General features: G+C 40.9%; 1 protein-coding gene and 1 long non-coding RNA gene across 2 annotated transcripts in view; one reads left to right on the forward strand and one right to left on the reverse strand.

The window, feature by feature from the left end:
* Positions 1-20,352, reverse strand: part of LOC133630646 (uncharacterized) — a 79,798-nt gene that overhangs the window by 44,359 nt on the left and 15,087 nt on the right. The window lies entirely within an intron of this gene.
* The window catches only part of LOC133630645 (uncharacterized), a 92,270-nt gene continuing 82,020 nt past the window's right edge, over positions 10,103-20,352 (forward strand). The window contains exons 1-2 of the mRNA XM_062022253.1: positions 10,103-10,223; positions 13,414-14,485. Coding sequence (XP_061878237.1) covers positions 13,454-14,485 — 1,032 coding nt within the window. The 5' untranslated portion in view covers positions 10,103-10,223; positions 13,414-13,453. The remainder of the gene's footprint in view (positions 10,224-13,413; positions 14,486-20,352) is intronic.

The raw sequence follows: 20,352 nt of genomic DNA on the forward strand, positions 1-20,352 counted from the left end.
TCACTGCAGTAAGGCGCTTTTGGTAGCCATCCACAAGCTTCTGGCAAGCTTTGGTTGAATTTTTGACCACCAGTTCAGCTAAAGTTGTTGGTTTTCTGACATGGACTTGTTTCTTCAGCATTGTCCACACGTTTAAGTCAGGACTTTGGGAAGGCCATTCTAAAACCTTCATTCAAGCCTGATTTAGCCATTCCTTTACCACTTTTGACGTGTGTTTGGGGTCATTGTCCTGTTGGAACACCCAACTGCGCCCAAGACCCAACACCCGGCCTGATGATTTTAGGTTGTCCTGAAGAATTTGGAGGTAATCCTCCTTTTTCATTGTCCCATTTACTCTCTGTAAAGCACCAGTTCCATTGGTTCCCAGAGCATAATACTACCACCACCATGCTTGACGGTGAGCATGATGTTCTTGGGAGTAAAGCCCCCCCCCCTTTTCTCCTCTAAACATATTGCTGGGTATTGTGGCCAAACAGCTCAATTTTTGTTTCATCTGACCACAGAACTTTCCCCCAGAAGGTTTTATCTTTGTCCATGTGATGTCAGATGAAACAAAAATTGAGCTGTTTGGCCACAATACCCAGCAATATGTTTGGAGGAGAAAAGGTGAGGCCTTTAATCCCAGGAACACCAAACCTACCATCAAGCATGGCGGCGATAGTATTATGCTCTGGGCCTGTTTTGCTGCCAATGGAACTGGTGCTTTACAGAGAGTAAATGGGACAATGAAAAAGGAGAATTAGCTCCAAATTCTTCAGGACAACCTAAAATCATCAGGCCGGAGGTTGGGTCTTGGGCGCAGTTGGGTGTTCCAACAGGACAATGACCCCAAACACACGTCAAAAGTGGTAAAGGAATGGCTGAATCAGGCTAGACTTAAAGTTTTAGAATGGCCTTCCCAAAGTCCTGACTTAAACGTGTGGACAATGCTGAAGAAACAAGTCCATGTCAGAAAACCAACACATTTAGCTGAACTGCACCAATTTTGTCAAGAGGAGTGGTCAAAAATTCAAGCAGAAGTTTGTGGATGGCTACCAAAAGCACCTTATTGCAGTGAAACTTGCCAAGGGACATGTAAGCAAATATTAACATTGCTGTATGTATACTTTTGACCCTCACATTTTCAGTAGACCCATAATAAATTCATAAAAGAACCAAACTTTATTAATGTTTTTTGTATGTGCTCCAATCACTCTATTACAAATAAATAAGAGTTGTAGAAAGTATTGGAAACTCAAGACAGCCATGACATTATGTTCTTTACAAGTGTATTTAAATATGACCACGACTGTACATTCACTGTACAAACACACATATACACATACTGTACACATAAAAGTACATATACATACATACACTCATGCATATAATCACATTTTATCAAACATTTATTAACGTTGTTACCCTAGGGGAAACTGGGTAACACACGGCACACTGACAAAGCTTAACCCAGTGTTTTTCAACCACTGTGCCGCGGTGTGCCGTGAGATATTGTCTGGTGTGCCGTGGGAAATTATGCAACTTCACCTAATTGGTCCAAAAATATTTTTTGCAAGTCAATAATTAGAATCTGCAAATAATGTGCCGTTGCTTAGTGTCTGTGCTGTGTAGAACTCGGCAGGGTAATACTCCATGTCAGTAGATGGCAGCAGGTAGTTAATTGCTTTGTAGAAGTCGGAATGTGTCGGGTGAAACGAGGATGGTTTGTTGTGATCCCAATATGCAGACCACAGCGGGAGGCAGTGTGCAGGTAAAAAGGTATGTAATGCTTAAACCAAAAATGAACAAAAGGGAAAGAGAAAGGAAAAAGGCAATGGCTATGCAAAGCGAAAGTAAAACTGAACTGGCTACAAAGTAAACAGAAACAAAATGCTGGACGACAGCAAAAACTTACGGCGTCCACAAAGTACATCCGAACATGACATGACAATCAACAATGTCCACACAAAGAAGGATAGCAACAACTTAAATAGCCTTGCTTGCTAACACAAAGCAGGGGCGGGGAATAGTGCTCAAAGGAAGACATGAAACTGCTACAGGAAAACAGCAACAAAACAGGAAGGGCCACCAAAATAACAGCGCAGGACAAGAACTAAAGCACTACACACAGGAAAACGCAAACAAACTCAAAATAAGCCACGACAACCTGGTGGAGTTTCATTTTTTAAAGCTTTCTGCTGGTGGTGTGCCTCCGGATTTTTTAATTTAAAAAATGTGCCTTGCGTCAAAAAAGGTTGAAAAACACTGGCTTAACCTATTGTTACTATAACAATCTACAAGGTTAATATAGTTGGCTTCTCTTTATTCCCCTCCATTCATCTGCTTTCTTTTGTATTTGAAGTTATCATGACATATATGTATTGTTGCATTTGAAACTACTGTATTGTTGATAATAGAGGTAATTATTGTTATTATTCATTATCAATAGTGATATTTGTATTGGTATATGTATTGCTCCATTTGTAGTGTAATAAAGCTCATTGTCATTTCTGTATTGTTATTTATTTCACTAACTGCTTCTTTGCTATCACTTTAACCATCATATTTGTACATGTCCTATTTGCTGATGTTGTTCTGTTGTTGTTGTTGTTATTGTTGTGTTTGCTGTTGTTGTTGTTGACTCTCTGTCTTATCCCCCTCTTGTCCCCACAATTTCCCCCTCTGTCTTCCTTTTTTTTCTCTTTCTATCCCCTCCTGCTCCGGCCCGGCTGCACCAAATAATAATATAAATCCATTTAATAAAGTCAAATACAAATAAGGCAACAAGAGAAGTATCCTACACTTCTCTTTTGTGAAGTAAATGTGTACAGCCGATATGGGCATCTACATCAACTATATGATTTGCCTAAGTAGCTGGACAGGACATAAAATAAAAAATAAAATACAATTAAAAATAAAAAATGTAATTAAATAAAGTGTAGCTGCGACGCAATGTTCGGTCAGGTGTAAAAAAAAAAATATGGCAGCACGACGGATATATCCATCCATATGATATAGAAGCGTGGAAAGAAGAGTATGAAGAAGATTGACCTGAGAGAGAGGGAGAGGTTGCAGGCAAACTGTGAGGAGGAAGCTAGAAGTATGCTGCCCTCTAGTGGCGGCTTCAGGAACTCCCTATGACAACAGTTCATTAATGGGGATTTCTGTATAGAGCAGGGATATTCAACTCAATTGTTTTGGGGGCCACATTTTCCTGAAAACTCAGGATGAGGGGCAGGACTTCTCCCTTCACTATTAGTCTTATTAGTATATATTCTGGAGAACCAGTATCCTCTCGTCTAGGGGGTTCTTTACCTATTTGACCTAGGGCGGGGGTCAGCAACCCGCGGCTCTTTAGTGGTGGCTCCATGGAGCTTTGTCAAAAAATGTATGGAAATGGAAAAAAAAAATGGGGTGAAAAATATGTTTTTTGTCGTAATATGGTCTTTGTAGGAGGACAAACATGACACAAACCGTCGTAATTGTTAAAAAGCCCACTGTTTAATATGTTCATGCTTCACTGATGAGAGTATTTGGCGAGCGCCGCTTTGCCCTACTAATTTCAAGGGCCTTTAAACTCACCTTTGTTTGGACTGCGACTCAACAGTTTGTTTACATGTACAACTTTCTCCGACGCTGCCACAGAAAGACGTGTTTTATGCCACTCCTTCTTTGTCTCATTTAGTCCACCGAACGTATTATACTGTGCGTTAATGCACAAAGGTGAGCTTTGTTGATGTTATTGACTTGTTGGAGTGCTAATCAGGCATATTTGGTCACTGCATAACTGCAAGCTAATCGATGCTAACATGCTATTTAGGCTAGCTGTATGCACATATTGCATCATTATGCCTCGTTTGTAGGTATATTTGAGCTCATTTAATTTCCTTTACTTATGTCCTCTGTGTATTTAATTTATATTTGCATGTCTCGTGACACATCTGTATGTAATATTGGCTGCATTTCTGATAGTTGTTAGTGGGCCATGTTGTTCCAGACCACAGCAAACGTTACCCAGTTTGATTGTAATAAATCCATTAGAAGAACTTGGACACACACATCTATGACTTTGGCCATTCTAAGACAGTAATTTAAAGGAGTCATATCACCCTCTGAGAAGTTTTACTAATGTTTTCCAAAGTTGTAAAAATGTGTAAAATAAATATTACATTTCAGCATTTCTGTCAACAAAGATCTGCGTCAGCCTGCGACACATAGTCATTTTGATAGTAGGCTAATATAGCTAAATAGCCACTTACATCATGTGTTGCCATCAATAGACTTAGACTTAGACTTAGACAAACTTTAATGATCCACAAGGGAACTTGTTCAACACAGTAGCTCAGTTACAATGATGGAAAGTGTAAGGATGGAAAGGACAATGCAGGTATAAATAGACTAAAAAAGCTATAAAAAAAAATCTAACATATATACACGAATATATACATAATATGTGTACAGAATAATTTATATACAGATATATTATATTATGTACAACACTTATATAAGTCTTTTAATTTTTTGTGGCTCCAGGCCGACTACTTTTTTGTATTCGTGGTCCAATATGGCTCTTTCAACATTTTGGGTTGCCGACCCCTGGACTAGGGGCACAACTTTTCCATGACACTGAAATTTTAAGACTAAATTGGTAATCTTACTCTTGATTTTAATCAGATTCAATAATTACATCTATTGACAGTTTAACTGGTTAAACCTTGTCAAATCCACAAATAGTATTATTAAGTCTTAGGTCGGGCTGATTACAAAATAAAATACTAATCAAATGTACTGCAAAAGAATGGATTTATAAATACTGGTGTAAAATAAATTTACATACAATTACCCAGAGCTGCTTTCTCAACAAAAGCAGAGAAATATAATCTTAGAGAAAAATGCAATTTAAAACATTTGTACGCACGTACAACACTTAAGACCTTTATCAGTATGTGGAATTAAGGGGCAGGACTTCTCCCTTCACTATTAGTCTTATTAGTATATATTCTGGAGAACCAGTATCCTCTCGTCTAGGGGGTTCTTTACCTATTTGACCTAGGGCGGGGGTCAGCAACCCGCGGTATGTGGAATTAATTGATGGAATAGATTAAGAAAACAATGTACTAATATGATCCATTTCAAGAAACTTTTCAAACTTAGTGTTTACAAAGTACAAAGAAGAAGAACCATTATAAACAATCTGAATTTATTCCAACCATCCATTAATTTTCTAGATAATCTTATTTATCTCACCATATGAAATATAACTTACTTAATTATTTATTTTTTTATGTTTAATGTTATTACCTTTGGAGTATATTGTGAATGAAGTGACAACAGGAAGTGAACAAAAGTGTTAGCAACTGCTATGTAAAGGAAAAGGGGTAGGATTAAATAAGCTCTGATTCTTCCTACTCCTTTTCGAACATGTTGAATAGAGAAACTGGAGATTGTGATGCATCATGTTGTATGCATGCATGTTCCAAATAAACTCAAACTCAGTTTTTGCGCTTAAGAGACTTCTGCGACTTTAGCTCCAGACTTCTTCTGTGTGTTTGATGTTGTCATTACTGCCAAAGGTGGTGGAAAAGTGTATTACAACTGAGTACCATACGGACCACAGCTGACAAACAGATATTCTGTTGGCCCTCAATGTTTTTATGAATCTGCTGAAAAACTGTGAGTTTCAAGTTTTTTTAACTGAAATTGTGGGCCACCAGTTGAATAGCACAAATGTTGAAAAAGACAGGACCTAAAATGGAACCTTGAGGAACACCGCGAGTATAGCTAAAGAAGTTGAACAAATGACTACTGTCATGATCCATTGCCCGGATCATGTTTTTATTTAGTTTAAGACTCCCTTAGTTCTGTTTCAGCACCCCTGGGCAATGTTCCGTCTAATTGTTCATGTGTGTGAGCAAAGGCAAAAACTCCCTGAGCATTCAGTGGAGCCCATGTGAGCAACATCAGACGTGCACACTGTGGCTACACCAGCAGCACACCTGTCCCAAACCTGACTAAATAACAAGTTCAATCTCCATCCATCCATCCATTTTCTACCGCTCGTCCCTTTCGGGGTCGCGGGGAGTGCTGGAGCCTATCTCAGCTGCATTCGGCCTGGACAAGTCCCCACCTCATCGCAGGGCCAACACAGATAGACAGACAACATTCTCTTATTATTATAATCAAATGACAGCAGTCATTTCCATTTCTAATATAAGTGTTTAGGCCCACTTACAATGACAATAACAAAAAATATAGTTTTTCATGAACTGTGTACTTGTATTGTTTGTCTGGGTGGAGGTCCTGCGTTGGAAATAATTTGTACCCCTCTCAGACATTGCATTTAGTTCCCATTAAAACATTCACATGTTGCACAATGAGATGTAAACAGGGGATCATGTGTACATTACTGCAACTTCCTGTTTGTAAAAAATATATTGTTATTAGTATTTATTTAATATACTAACAGCATTTCATGATTAATATTTATAAATGAAGATTCCTAATAAATGACACTAGAATAAGCACACATTTGATTGGTAAATCATAGTGTAACGACCTGGAATGACACTTAATGTGTGGTGTTGGAGTAAAGGCATCACTGGCTATGTGCCATATGTGCATGTGTTGGCGCAAGTGAGAAAGAGCGAGCGGCTGCTGTTGATATACAAAAGTTGCTTTTGGTCTGGTTTGTACTGCAGAAAATGACCACTTTTGCTAGATATCATTTTTTTTACTAATGTTTTGGTGATGTGTTTATGGCCGACAATAAAGAGTTTTGCTCAGTAAAGTGATGGATGGAATTCATGTCCTCAAAGCGTCTCGACAGACGTTACAATATTTGAACTGTTTTCTCTGTCGTGTCCGTGTCGTGTCGGAAATTGTTATGTGCTTATTTTTTTATTTGATTTTGTGCGTGGCATAGATTTGCCGTGCGCAGAGGACGCTTGAGCAGTGCGCAATTGCACAGGCGCGCACCTTAGAGGGAACGTTGCCCCTGGGTTTGTGTTTTCTTGGTTGCCATGGGTGCTGATTATTTTCACCTGCCTCTGATTAGTGTTCGGGACGCTCACCTGCTCCCGGGCACTAATCAGAGAGCTATTTATTCCTTGTCTTGTTTGCTTCACGCAACAGTTACATTGAATACCTTTTTGATTCCTGAGCTAAGCTTCGCCTTTTGTTTGCCTGTTTCTATGCTAAGCTTCCGCGCTAGCTTTTTCTTTATCTTCCAGTGCTATCGGCACGCTTTCCTGTACTTTTGTATTTTGACCAATTTATGGAGAACAAATCGTTATCCTACCTGCAAGCTGCCTCCGGAGTTCCGTCTGCATCCTTAACATGCGACCCCGCCGTAACAACTACTGACTGCATCTGAAGCGAACAAGTGACAACAACACCTTAGTTACAGTCGCGATCAAAAGTTTACATACACTTGTAAAGAACATAATGTCATGGCTGTCTTGAGTTTCCAATCATTTCTACAACTCTTATTTTTTTGTGATAGAGGGATTGGAGCACATACCGTAATTTCCGGACTATAAGCCGCTACTTTTTCCCCTCGTTCTGGTCCATGCGGCTTATACAACGGTGCGGCTTATATACGGCCTGTTCTTCTCCGACACCGACAAAGAGGATTTCGGTGGTTTCAGTACACAGGAGGAAGACGATGACACAATGATTAAAGACTGACTTTTCATATACCGGTAGGCTGGTTATTTTGATAACGTACAGGCGAGCACTTTGTATTACTTTGCACCGTTGTATTATTTGTACTCTGCATGAATATTGTTCGCCATGTCAAAGATGTGAAAGTTTGATTGAATGATTGAAAGATTTATTGTTAATAAATGGGACGCTTTGCGAATCCCAAACAGTCATCTCTGTCCCAACAATCCCCTCCGTGGTAGCAGGAACCCCTATATACTACGGTAATTACACATCAAAACCCTGCGGCTTATAGTCGGGTGCGGCTTATACAGTATATGGAGCAATCTGTATTTTCCCTTAAATTTTGCTGGTGCGGCTTATAGTCAGGTGCGGCTTATAGTCCGGAAATTACGGTACTTGTTGGTCACAAAAAACATTCATAAAGTTTGGTTCTTTTATGAATTTATTATGGGTCTACTGAAAATGTGACCAAATCTGCTGGGTCAAAAGTATACATACAGCAATGTTAATATTTGATTACATGTCCCTTGGCAAGTTTGACTGCAATAGACTTTAGACTTCCTTTTTATTGTCATTCAAATTTGAACTTTACAGTGCAGATAAGAACGAAATTTCGTTGCATTAGCTCATGGTCGTTTCAGGATAAAAAAGCAATAAGGTGCAGATATAAATAAATAGATTACTGTACAGATAAATATATTGCACTTTTGCATATGCATCCACGTTTATGGATGTATGTTATATTGTCTTTATATTCCAGCGAATTAATCGGTTTTTGGGGGGAATTGAGGGGATTATTATGATGCGTTCAAGAGTCTTACGGCCTGAGGGAAGAAGCTGTTACAGAACCTGTAGGTTCTGCTACGGAGGCTGCAGAACCTCTTTCTAGAGTCCAGCAGTGAAAACAGTCCTTGGTGGGGGTGGGAGGAGTCTCTAATGATTTTCTGAGCCCTGGTCAGGCAGCGGCTTTTTTGCGATTTCCTGGATAGGAGGAAGAAGAATCCTGGTGATCTTTTCCGCCGTCCTCACCACTCTCTGCAGAGACTTCCAGTCTGAGGCACTGCAGGCTCCAGTCCAGACAGAGATGCAGTTGGTCAGCAGGCTCTCTATAGAATGTGCTGAGAATGGGGGAAGGGAGCTGTGCTCTTTTCATCCCACGCAAAAAGTGCATGCGCTGCTGAGCTCTTTTTACAATCGCGCCGGTGTGTAGGGACCAGATCATATTGTCAGTTATCTGCACCCCCAGGAACTTGGTGCTGCTTACTATCTCCACTGCTGTGCCGTTGATAAGGCGCTTTTGGTAGCCATCCACAAGCTTCTGGTTGAATTTTTGACCACTTCTCTTGACAAAATTGGTACATTTCAGCTAAATTTGTTGGTTTTCTGACATGGACTTGTTTCTTCAGCATTGTCCACACGTCAGGACTTTGGGAAGGCCATTCGAAAACCTTAATTCTAGCCTGATTTAGCCATTCCTTTACCACTTTTAACGTGTGTTTGGGGTCATTGTCATGTTGGAACACCCAACTGCGCCCAAGACCCAACCTCCGGCCTGATGATTTTAGGTTGTCCTGAAGAATTTGGAGGTAATCCTCCTTTTTCATTGTCCCATTTACTCTCTGTAAAGCACCAGTTCCATTGGCAGCAAAACAGGCCCAGAGCATAATACTACCACCACCATGCTTGACGGTAGGTGTGGTGTTCCTGGGATTAAAGGCCTCACCTTTTCTCCTCTAAACCTATTGCTGGGTATTGTGGCCAAACAGCTCAATTTTTGTTTCATCTGACCACATAACTTTCCTCCAGAAGGTCTTACCTTTGTCCATGTGATGTCAGATGAAACAAAAATTGAGCTGTTTGGCGACAATACCCAGCAATATCTGTACATGAAAAAAGTGAGGACCTAAAGAGGTGCTTTGAGGAGCACCTCAGTTATGTAAATCACAAATTTTGGACCCCAGTGTTCTATATTTGCGAGCAAGGTTAAAATGTCAATGCAAGGATCTGCCAATGTGTTTACAGTTCTTCTACACAACAGGAGCACTGTAGTGTTTTTAGGAATTTGTCGAAAAAAATGTTTGAACTGAAGTCTGGGGGCCGGTATGGTGACATTTTCGGGCCGGATTTGGCCCCCGAGCCACCAGTTAAAGTGTGAGTGGGTGCTAGTAGTGCAGAGTAGACTAAATAGTATTGAAAATGATATGATGATGCATAGCTAACGAACAATGTTTCTCTCTCTCGATCACACAGATTAGCCTACTGGTACCAGTCAGTACAAGGAGGTCAGGTTTAATGTTTAAGCTTCACCTCCCTCCCTCCAGTTCTCCACTTGTTGGCCAATCACACTCATGTGTGTGTGTGTGTGTGTGTGTGTGTGTGTGTGTGTGTGTGTGTGTGTGTGTGTGTGCGTCTGTGTGTGCATGCCTCACCTCCAGCAGCGAGACACTCTAAACAGAGCTGGGTGAGCCGCGTGGGCCTGGTGCAGCGCGAGTAGCCATTTTGTCGTCCATATCGTTTCCCGGGGCCGAAACTAAACACCTTCATGACCGCACATGAAGCGACTTGACGAGGAACTCAAGGTGAGGCCGGACCTCAGCTAGTTTCCACTGTCGAGATGTTGTCGGGTGGTGGTATGAGCTGATAGTTTAACGGTGGATTGTTTAACGGTGGGTTGTTCGGAGTTCGCAGTTTGTTGTGATGGATTATGGACCAATAGTGTTGTTGTACAAACCCCAAAACTAGTGAAGTTGGCACGTTGTGTAAATGGTAAATAAAAACAGAATACAATGATTTGCACATCCTTTTCAACTTATATTCAATTAAATAGACTGCAAAGACAAGATATTTAATGTTCCAACTGAGAAACTTAATTTTTTTTTTTTGCAAATAATCATTCACTTAGAATTTAATGGCAGCAACACATTGCAAAAAAGTTGTCACAGGGGCATTTTTACCACTGTGTTACATGGCCTTTCCTTTTAACAACACTCAGTAAACGTTTGGGAACTGAGGAGACACATTTTTGAAGCTTTTCAGGTGGAATTCTTTCCCATTCTTGCTTGATGTACAGCTTAAGTTGTTCAACAGTCTGGGGGTCTCCGTTGTGGTATTTTAGGCTTCATAATGCGCCACACATTTTCACATTTTGTTGTAACGCGTGGCTTGGCATTGTCTTGCTGAAATAAGCAGGGGCGTCCATGATAACGTTGCTTGGATGGCAACATATGTCGCTCCAAAACCTGGATGTACCTTTCAGCATTAATGGTGCCTTCACAGATGTGTAAGTTACCCATGCCTTGGGCACTAATACACCCCCATACCATCACAGATGCTGGCTTTTCAACTTTGCGCCTAGAACAATCCGGACGGTTCTTGTCCTCTTTGTTCCGGAGGACACGACATCCACAGTTTCCATAAACATTTTTATATGTGGACTCGTCAGACCACACAACACTTTTACACTTTGCATCAGTCCATCTTTGATGAGCTCGGGCCCAGCGAAGTCAGCGGCATTTCTGGGTGTTGTTGATAAATGGCTTTTCTGCTTTGCATTGTAGAGTTTTAACTTGCACTTACAGATGTAGCGACCAACTGTAGTTACTGACAGTGGTTTTCTGAAGTGTTCCTGAGCCCATGTGGTGATATCCTTTACACATTGATGTCACTTTTTGATGCAGTACCGCCTGAGGGGTCGAAGGTCCGTAGTATCATCGCTTACGTGCAGTGATTTCTCCAGATTCTCTGAACCTTTTGATGATATTACGGACCGTAGATGGTGAAATCCCTAAATTCCTTGCAATAGCTGGTTGAGAAATGTTTTTCTTAAACTGTTGGACAATTTGCTCAGGCATTTGTTGACAAAGTGGTGACCCTCGCCCCATCCTTGTTTGTGAATGACTGAGCATTTCATGGAAACTGATTTTATACCCAATCATGGCACCCACCTGTTCCCAATTAGCCTGTCCACCTGTGGGATGTTCCAAATAAGTGTTTGATGAGCATTCCTCAACTTTCTCAGTCTTTTTTTCCACTTGTGCCAGCTTTTTTGAAACATGTTGCAGGCATCAAATTCCAAATGAGCTAATATTTGCAAAAAATAACAAAGTTTCTCAGATCGACCGTTAAATATCTTGTCTTTGCAGTCTAGTCAATTGAATATAAGTTGAAAAGGATTAGCAAATAATTGTATTCTTTTTTTATTTACCATTTACACAACGTGCCAACTTCACTGGTTTTGGGGTTTGTACTTTAGTCAGTTATATTTCAACTTGCTGTTGGCTTTGACAGCAATGCTTTGCGTAGGCATTGTTTGATTTGTTTGGGAATACAACATTAGTCATGAGGTTTTCAATATCGGTAAAAAAAACAACTGGTAGACCAGGGGTGTCAAACTCAAATACAGAGTGGGCCAAAATTTAAAACTGAACAAAGCCGCGGGCCAAGGTTGAAAAAATTAACCTTTAACGTACTCTACGAGCTATCGTCACGTCGGCTTTTCATCCATTCTAACATCGTTCAGACCCAGTCACAAGATATGTGCGGCCTTTGTACGCACACACGAGCGAATGCATGCATACTTCATCAACAGCGATACAGGTTACACTGAGGGTAGCCGTATAAACAACTTTAACACTGTTAGAAATATACGCCACACTGTGAACCCACACCAAACAAGAATGACAAACACATTTTGGGAGAACATCCGCACCGTAACACAACATAAACACAACAGAACAAATACCCAGAATCCTTTGCAGCACTAACTCTTCCGGGACGCTAAAAAATACACCCCTCGCTACCACCAAACCTCCCTCCCCCACACACACCTTGTAGCGTCCCGGAAGAGTTAGTGCTGCAAAGGGTTCTGGTTTGGTGTGGATTCACAGTGTGGCGTACATTTCTAACAGTGTTAAAGTTTGGTATATGTATGAAATACTTGACTTTCAGTGAATTCTAGCTATGTATATATATATTTATATATATTTATTTTATTTACATAGAAGAAAAAAAAATACTTGAATTTCAGTGTTCCGGTGGCTATCCATTAGATGGCAGTATTGTCCTGTTTAACTTCTCCGTTCATGATGAGTATATCATTTCGGCCACCGTGTTCAATGGAGAAGTCAGTTCTACAAAATTTACAGGCAACATACACCTTCCCCTTCGAACTGTCCTGGATGAACTGAAATTCTTGTTTCCATTCGTTTTGGAACTTGCAAGCGTATTTCTTCATCTTGCTCATCGACGGCGTCGCCATGTCTGTAATTTCCTCGTTCTTCTGCTTCGTCTCCTTGTTGTGTGCGCAGTTGTGCACTCTACTCTCTAAAAGCCCTAGATGTTATGACGTCATTGGGCAGGCAAGCTGTTTATATTGTGGGAAAGCAGACGTGAGAACAGGCTGTCCCCACTCAGTCTCAGGTCCGCATTGAGCTGGAGGGGGCGTGGCCTCCAGCTCCGGTTGAATACCGGGAGTTTGTCGGGAGAAAATCTCTGCCGGGAGGTTGTCGGGAGAGGCGCTGAATACCAGGATTCTCCCGCTAAAAACGGGAGGGCTTGCAAGTATGATCGTAACCGTTCTGTTTGCTAACTTACCAGAACTTTCAGACACTTTTTTGCGAGCCACATGTGGCTATCCAGGCACGCTATAGTGTGTCCGTGTGTGAGTGACAAGAAAAAAAGCTCTGAGTTGTGTGCAGTTACCTTGGATTCCAGTAATCCGCCCCCACAATTGACATTGACTGATAATAACATCCATCTCGTATTTTACAGAATGATTGCCACCACCCACTTACCCCAGTAAGTCCCCAACATGAAGAAGTCCACTGGAGCTCCGCTGGCCCCTGTGTGGGTCGCTCACACACCCACACCAGAAAAGAGCAATGACTCCTCAAGCAGCGCATCCAGCGTTCCGCCTTATTTGGAGAAGGACAAGGATGACAAAAAAGGCAGCGTGAAGGACAGGCTGAAAACCCTCATCCCTCTGTCATGGGGCAGCATGGTCCAGTACCGGAAGAAAGAGGAAGACGGCGCCGATGACTCTGAAGCAAGCAGCGGTCGGATCCAGATCCTACCCAACGGGACCAGAGTGAGCCCCCCCGTGAGTCCCTTGGTGGACCGCAAGAAATGGAACCAAACCCTACAGGACACCTCCACTGACGAGGTCAGAAATCGAAACTCCATGGAGGACTCTTTGCTCACAAGCATCCACCCGGCGGAGTACTATGCTGAGAAGCTGGAGGTCTACAAGCTCAAGTACTCTTACCTGAAGTCATGGCCTGGCCTTCTCAGGCTTCTCGCCGGCGTTGAGCTCCTGTTTGGGGCCATGGTTGTCGCTTGTGTCATCGGCTACATCCAGAAAGACAGCGAATGGTCCAACACCTACGGGCACTACAATGGTGTGTACAACAACGGGCTGGGCCTGTCTGGATACAGCTACAGCGGACCTATGACTCCCTTCGTTGTGTCGGTGGCCGGAGTCTCTTGGATCATGACCCTGATCCTCCTGGTAATGGGAATGACGATGTATTACCGCACCATCCTCCTCGATGCCCCCTGGTGGCCCGTGACCGAAGCCTTCGTCAACGTAGCGCTCTTCCTGCTCTACATGGCGGCGGGGATCGTGTACGTGAACGACTTGAACCGCGGTGGGTTGTGCTACATGACCATAGGCATCCATCCGATACTGGCCGGTCTTTGTCGGGTGGAAGGGGGCCAGATGGCGGGAACGGCCTTCCTCTTCATCAACATGGCGATGTATCTGGGAAGTTTCCTGGTCTGTCTGAAGATGTGGCGGCACGAGGCCAAACGGAGACAGAGGGGGTACTATGAGGTCAAGTTCGTGGTAAGGAACGCAATGAATCTACATTTGCATCACGCGATTTATTGCAAAACTCAGCATGGCGCAATTTTTTATTACTGTATAACACAATAATTCTCAGTAGACCAATCAACAGAAAATAGATCATTTATTTTGGTACCCTTTACGTTTTTCTGCATGCTTTAAATGGGCAAATTGTGTAGACAAAACAAAAATTAGAGTAAGTAGTCCAAACAGTCATGAAAATGGATTGCATTACCTTAAAATTATTTCATTTTCTCAAAACTGAGTTATGAATTATGAGCAAATAGGAGAAGTATCAACTTCAAAGCATTGCAATCCATAAACTTAAAGAAAATAAGATGTAAACAAAACACTTTTGGAAAAGCTATGGTATTTACTGTTGTTTGCTCAGGTAGCAATTGTTAAATAAAGACAAAAGCAAGCTGTGCATCAAGTACAGAAGTGACAACACCACAATAACACAAGTGCAAGAGACAATTAAGTGCCACCATGATTGGTTAACCGTATTTTCCAAACTATAAGGCACACTTAAAATATTTTTTTTCTCAAAACTCAACAGTGCGCCTTATAACCCGGTGCCTACTGAAATGATTTTTTTTTTATTTAAACGGGGATAGCAGATCCATTCTACGTGTCATACTTGATCATTTCGCGATATTGCCATATTTCTGCTGAAAGGATTTAGTAGAGAATATCGATGATAAAGTTGCAACTTTTGCTCGCTGATAAAAAAAAGCCTTGCCTGTACCGGAAGTAGCGTGACGTCACCGGAGGAAGGACTTCTCACAATTCCCTATTGTTTACAATGAAGCGAGAGAGATTCGGACCGAGAAAGCGACGATTACCCCATTAATTTGAGCAAGGATGAAAGATTCGTGGATGAGGAACGTTAGAGTTAAGGACTAGAATGCAGTGCAAGACATATCTTATTTCGCTCTGACCGTAACTTAGGTACAAGGGTTCATTGGATTCCACACTTTTTCCTTTTTCTATTGTGGATCACGGATTTGTATTTTAAACCACCTCGGATACTATATCCTCTTGAAAATGAGAGTCGAGAACGCGAAATGGACATTCACAGTGACTTTTATCTCCACGACAATACATCGGCGAAACACTTTAGCTACGAGCTAACGTGATAGCACTGTGCTTAACTGCATATAGAAACAAAGGAAATAAACCCCTGAATGGAAGGACAGACAGAAAATCAACAATACTATTAAACCATGGACATGTAAATACACGGTTAATGCTTTCCAGCCTGGCGAAGCTTAACAATGCTGTTGCTAACGACGCCATTAAAGCTAACTTAGCTACGGGACCTCGTCAGAGCTATGATAAAAACATTAGCGCTCCACCTACGCCAGCCCTCATCTGCTCATCAACACCCGTGTTCACCTGCGTTCCAGCGATCGACGGAGCGACGAAGGACTTCACCCGATCATAGATGCGGTCGGCGGCTAGCATCGGATAGCGCGTCTGCTATCCATCTCAAAGTCCTCCTGGTTGTGTTGCTGCAGCCAGCCGCTAATACACCGATCCCACCTACAGCTTTTTTCTATGCAGTCTTCATTGTTCATTAAACAAATTGCAAAAGATTCACCAACACAGATGTCCAGAATACTGTGGAATTTTGCGATGAAAACAGAGCTTTTTGTATTGGATCCAATGGGTCCGAATACTTCCGTTTCAACCATTGACGTCACGCGCATACGTCATCATACATAGACGTTTTCAACCGGAAGTTTCGCGGGAAATTTAAAATTGCACTTTATAAGTTAACCCGGCCGTATTGGCATGTGTTGCAATGTTAAGATTTCATCATTGATATATAAACTATCAGACTGCGTGGTCGGTAGTAGTGGCTTTCAGTAGGCCTTTAAGCCCATTTTTTTTATTCCTCTACTGCTTCATGCCACACTCAGCAAAAGCAAAATCTAATACCCCACTTAGGTACCACCTCCGCCAAGTTATTTCAATGATATTGATTTTTTTGTGTGTAAAGTTTATTATAACTGACATGAGCAATTCCACTAATGAAGACACACAAGTCAGAACAAAAGAGGGAGAACAAATCTGATGTAATTTAGTGTCAGTCGAGGCAATCTGCAGTGAGCTTGCTTTTATTCGTTAGTGGTGTATCAGCGTTTTCTGCTGGCATTCCGTTGACCATGCGGTTCTCTTCCGAGACACAATATGTGACACGAGCGCACAGCAGTGAAATGACTCCTTCTGTTGTGGAAAATGATAGTAGACTCACAATAATTACAAAAGCATAGACAATTGTCTGGTTAGGTCGGGGGTCAGCAACCCCCGGCTCTTTAGTGCCGCCCTAGTGGCACACTGGAGCATTTTTAAAAAAGGTGTGAAAATGAAAAAAAAATGGGGAAAATATTTTTTTTGTTTGAGGACAAACGTGACAAAAACCTTCCCAATTGTTACAACTACCACTGTTTAATATGTTTGTGTGTACGCTTCACTGGTGAGAGTATTTGGTGAACATCGTTTTGTCCTACTAATTTCGGCAGTTCTTGAACTCACCATGTGACGCAACAGTTTGTTTACATGTAAAATCTTCCACTCCTTCTTTGTCTCATTTTGTCCACCAAACGTTTTATACTGTGCGTGAATGCACAAAGGTGCGCTTTGTTGATGTTATTGACTTGTTGGAGTGCATATCTGGTCAGTGCATGACTGCAAGCTAATCCATGCTAAAATGCTATTTGAGCTAGCTGTGTGCACATATTGCATCATTATGCCTCATTTGTAGGTAGATTTGAGCTCATTTAATATCCTTTATTTTATCCTCTTTGTACAGTATATAATGTAGATTTGCATGTCTCATGACACATTATCTGTATGTAATATTGGCTGCATTTCTGATAGTTGTGTGTGTGCCATGTTGTTCCAGACCACAGCAAACATTACCTGGCTTGCTAAATATTAAAATAAGACAGCCTGCCTTTTCCTTTAACTTGTACACACACATCTATACATTTGGTCATTAAAAGCCAGTCATTTCCAGGAGTTATCTCACCTTCTGAGTAGCCTCTGATTTACTAATTGTTTTCTAGTGTTGTAAAAATGTGTAGAATAAATATTACATTTCAACATTTCAGTCAACGAAGATTTGCTTCAGCCTGCGACACATAGTCATTTTGATAGTAGGCTATTATAGCTAATATAGACCCTTACATTATGTGTTGTCTTCATTATAACACGTTTATAAGACTTTTAAAGTCATTTTGATAGTAGGCTAATATAGCTAATATAGACACTTAAATCATGTGTTGCCTTCATAATAAGACTTATATACGGCTTTTCATTCTTTGCGGCTCCAGACAGATTTGTTTTTTGTATTTTTGGTCCAATATGGCTCTTTCAACGTTTTGGGTTGCCGATAATGCATTTGAACTAGGGGTGTGCATCTTTATCTTAAAGCTTAGAGGTGACAGAGCTTTCGCCGCTGCTGCTCCCAAGCTCTGGAACGACCTACCTCTGAGTGTTAGACAAGCCTCCTCTCTTCCTGTTTTTAAATCTCTCTTAAAAACATACTTATATTCCATGGCTTTTAACACTGAGTGACATCCATCCTACAATGGTGTCCCATAATACACCTGCTGTGAACCTGTTTTTATGTTTTATTTATTTTATTTTATTTATTTATTTTTTATCGTGTTCTGTTTGTGTTGTGTTGTGTTTGCTCGGTACTCGTATTATCTTTTAACCTGCCCATTGTACAGCACTTTGGCTACCCCTGTGGTCAATTTTAAATGTGCTTTATAAATAAAGGTTATTTGATTTGATTTGATTTTAAATGCCGATTCAATATGAATCTCAATTACAATACGATTCACTGACAATTATTTTTTAAAACATTACGATTCGATATGATTCCATTCGATAGGATACACGATTCGATGCAGGTGGAAGCTTTGCATGGTGAAAAAAAAATTAATGTGTTTATTTTTTAAATAGACGCATTCAAAACAGGTTGTGCCTGCATGGATTATGAGCAAATAGGAGAAGTATCAACTTCAAAGAATTGCAATCCATAATCATAAAGAAAATAAGATGTAAACAAAACACTTTTGGAAAAGCTACGGTATTTACTGTTGTTTGCTCAGGTAGCAACGATTAAATACAGAGAAGCAGAGACGTTACAACACCACAATAACACAAGTGCGAGATACAATTAAGTGCCACCATGATTGATTTACCGTATTTTCCGGACTATAAGGCACACTTAAAATAATTTTTTTCTCAAAACTCGACAGTGCGCCTTATAACCCGATGCGCCTAATGTACGGAATAATTCTGGTTTTGCAACGAGCTAAACTGTTTTCAGATGTGTGAACATGATTGCACAAGGGTTTTCTAATCATCAATTAGCCTTCTGAGCCAATGAGCAAACACATTGTACCATTAGAACACTGGAGTGATATTTGCTGGAAATGGGCCTCTATACACCTATGTAGATATTGCACCAAAAACCAGACATTTGCAGCTAGAATAGTCATTTACCACATTAGCAATGTATAGAGTGTATTTCTTTAAAGTTAAGACTAGTTTAAAGTTATCTTCATTGAAAAGTACAGTGCTTTTCCTTCAAAAATAAGGACATTTCAATGTGACCCCAAACTTTTGAACGGTAGTGTATATACTTGCAGTGTGTATTCCAGGATGTCATGCAAATGTCGTGTTGGCAATACAGTGTACAGCAGTGACGTGTAGTCACTAGAGGCGGGGCCTCACCTGCCATCATGGAAAGAAAAAAAATGTAAAAAGAAAAAAAATTAATGAAATTGTTATTTTTATCCAGTGATTATACTATAAAGTTATTTTCCATTTTACTCCACCAGTTTTAGATTATTTTTATTCAAAACCGCTGAATTTTCACATTTGCCGTTCAAATACTGAGAAGAGACGGTGCGGCGATCAGCAGCCAGTTTAGGCACGTCACTGCGTTGAGCCTCAACGTGGATTGCGGACTCGGCTAACTGCTGGCCTGCTGTGCAGTGAGACCGTATTGCTATATGAACTATATTATACATTTCCATAGTTTAGTTAGCTGAGGTATATAATGTACAGTGTATTTTGTCAACAACTGTATGTGTGTAACGTATTTTTTGTGCTGAGCAATCATAAAACTGCTGCGAAGACGCACTGTGTGAGGCTCGCAGTAATCCCGCCTCCTGGTGGTGGATAATGTACCTCCGCCGTAGAATGCACTCCCTTACGGGAGTGTTATATCAACTAAAGCCCACACTTAAACTTTCCACATGCAAGATTGAATCTATTTAAGAAAGTTATTTAATAAGAAGCCAAAAAGCGCAAAAACAATAATGTTCGTGTTGGAGGAGTTGTGAATGACTGCAGGGTCACAACATTAGGTACACCTGCAGACTGCAGCACGGATTTCATATTTCATTCATTCACAACTCCTCCAACACGAACATTATTGTTTTTGCACTTTTTGGCTTCTTATTGAGCTCCTGCATTTTTTGGTTGGGTTGCTTATTTCTTTTGAGAAACTTCTACATTTCTAAAAGGGGAGGAATGTAATAGCGTGATCTATGTTTGTCTGTTGCCATCTCCTGGTTAATGTTGGCTATAGCGTACTGGGGTTACTTTTTGGTTGGCCAACGATTTACGTGGTGTTGCACACCTGACGTCAAGTGTGTTGAGTCTGTTCTGAAGTCTACAGTAAAGAGACATACTTCATCACCTCGCCTGGTTATTGCCTCCAACCCAATATATTACATAAAGGTAAGATCATAATAACGTTTTTTTTTTTATTAAATGTGCTTTTTTGTGTGCTACAGTTTGTATGTGTAAAGTTAAAGTTAAGTTAAAGTACCAATGAT

The sequence above is a fragment of the Entelurus aequoreus genome, linkage group LG16, assembly GCF_033978785.1.
Source record: "Entelurus aequoreus isolate RoL-2023_Sb linkage group LG16, RoL_Eaeq_v1.1, whole genome shotgun sequence".
NCBI classification, from domain to species: Eukaryota; Metazoa; Chordata; class Actinopteri; order Syngnathiformes; family Syngnathidae; genus Entelurus; species Entelurus aequoreus.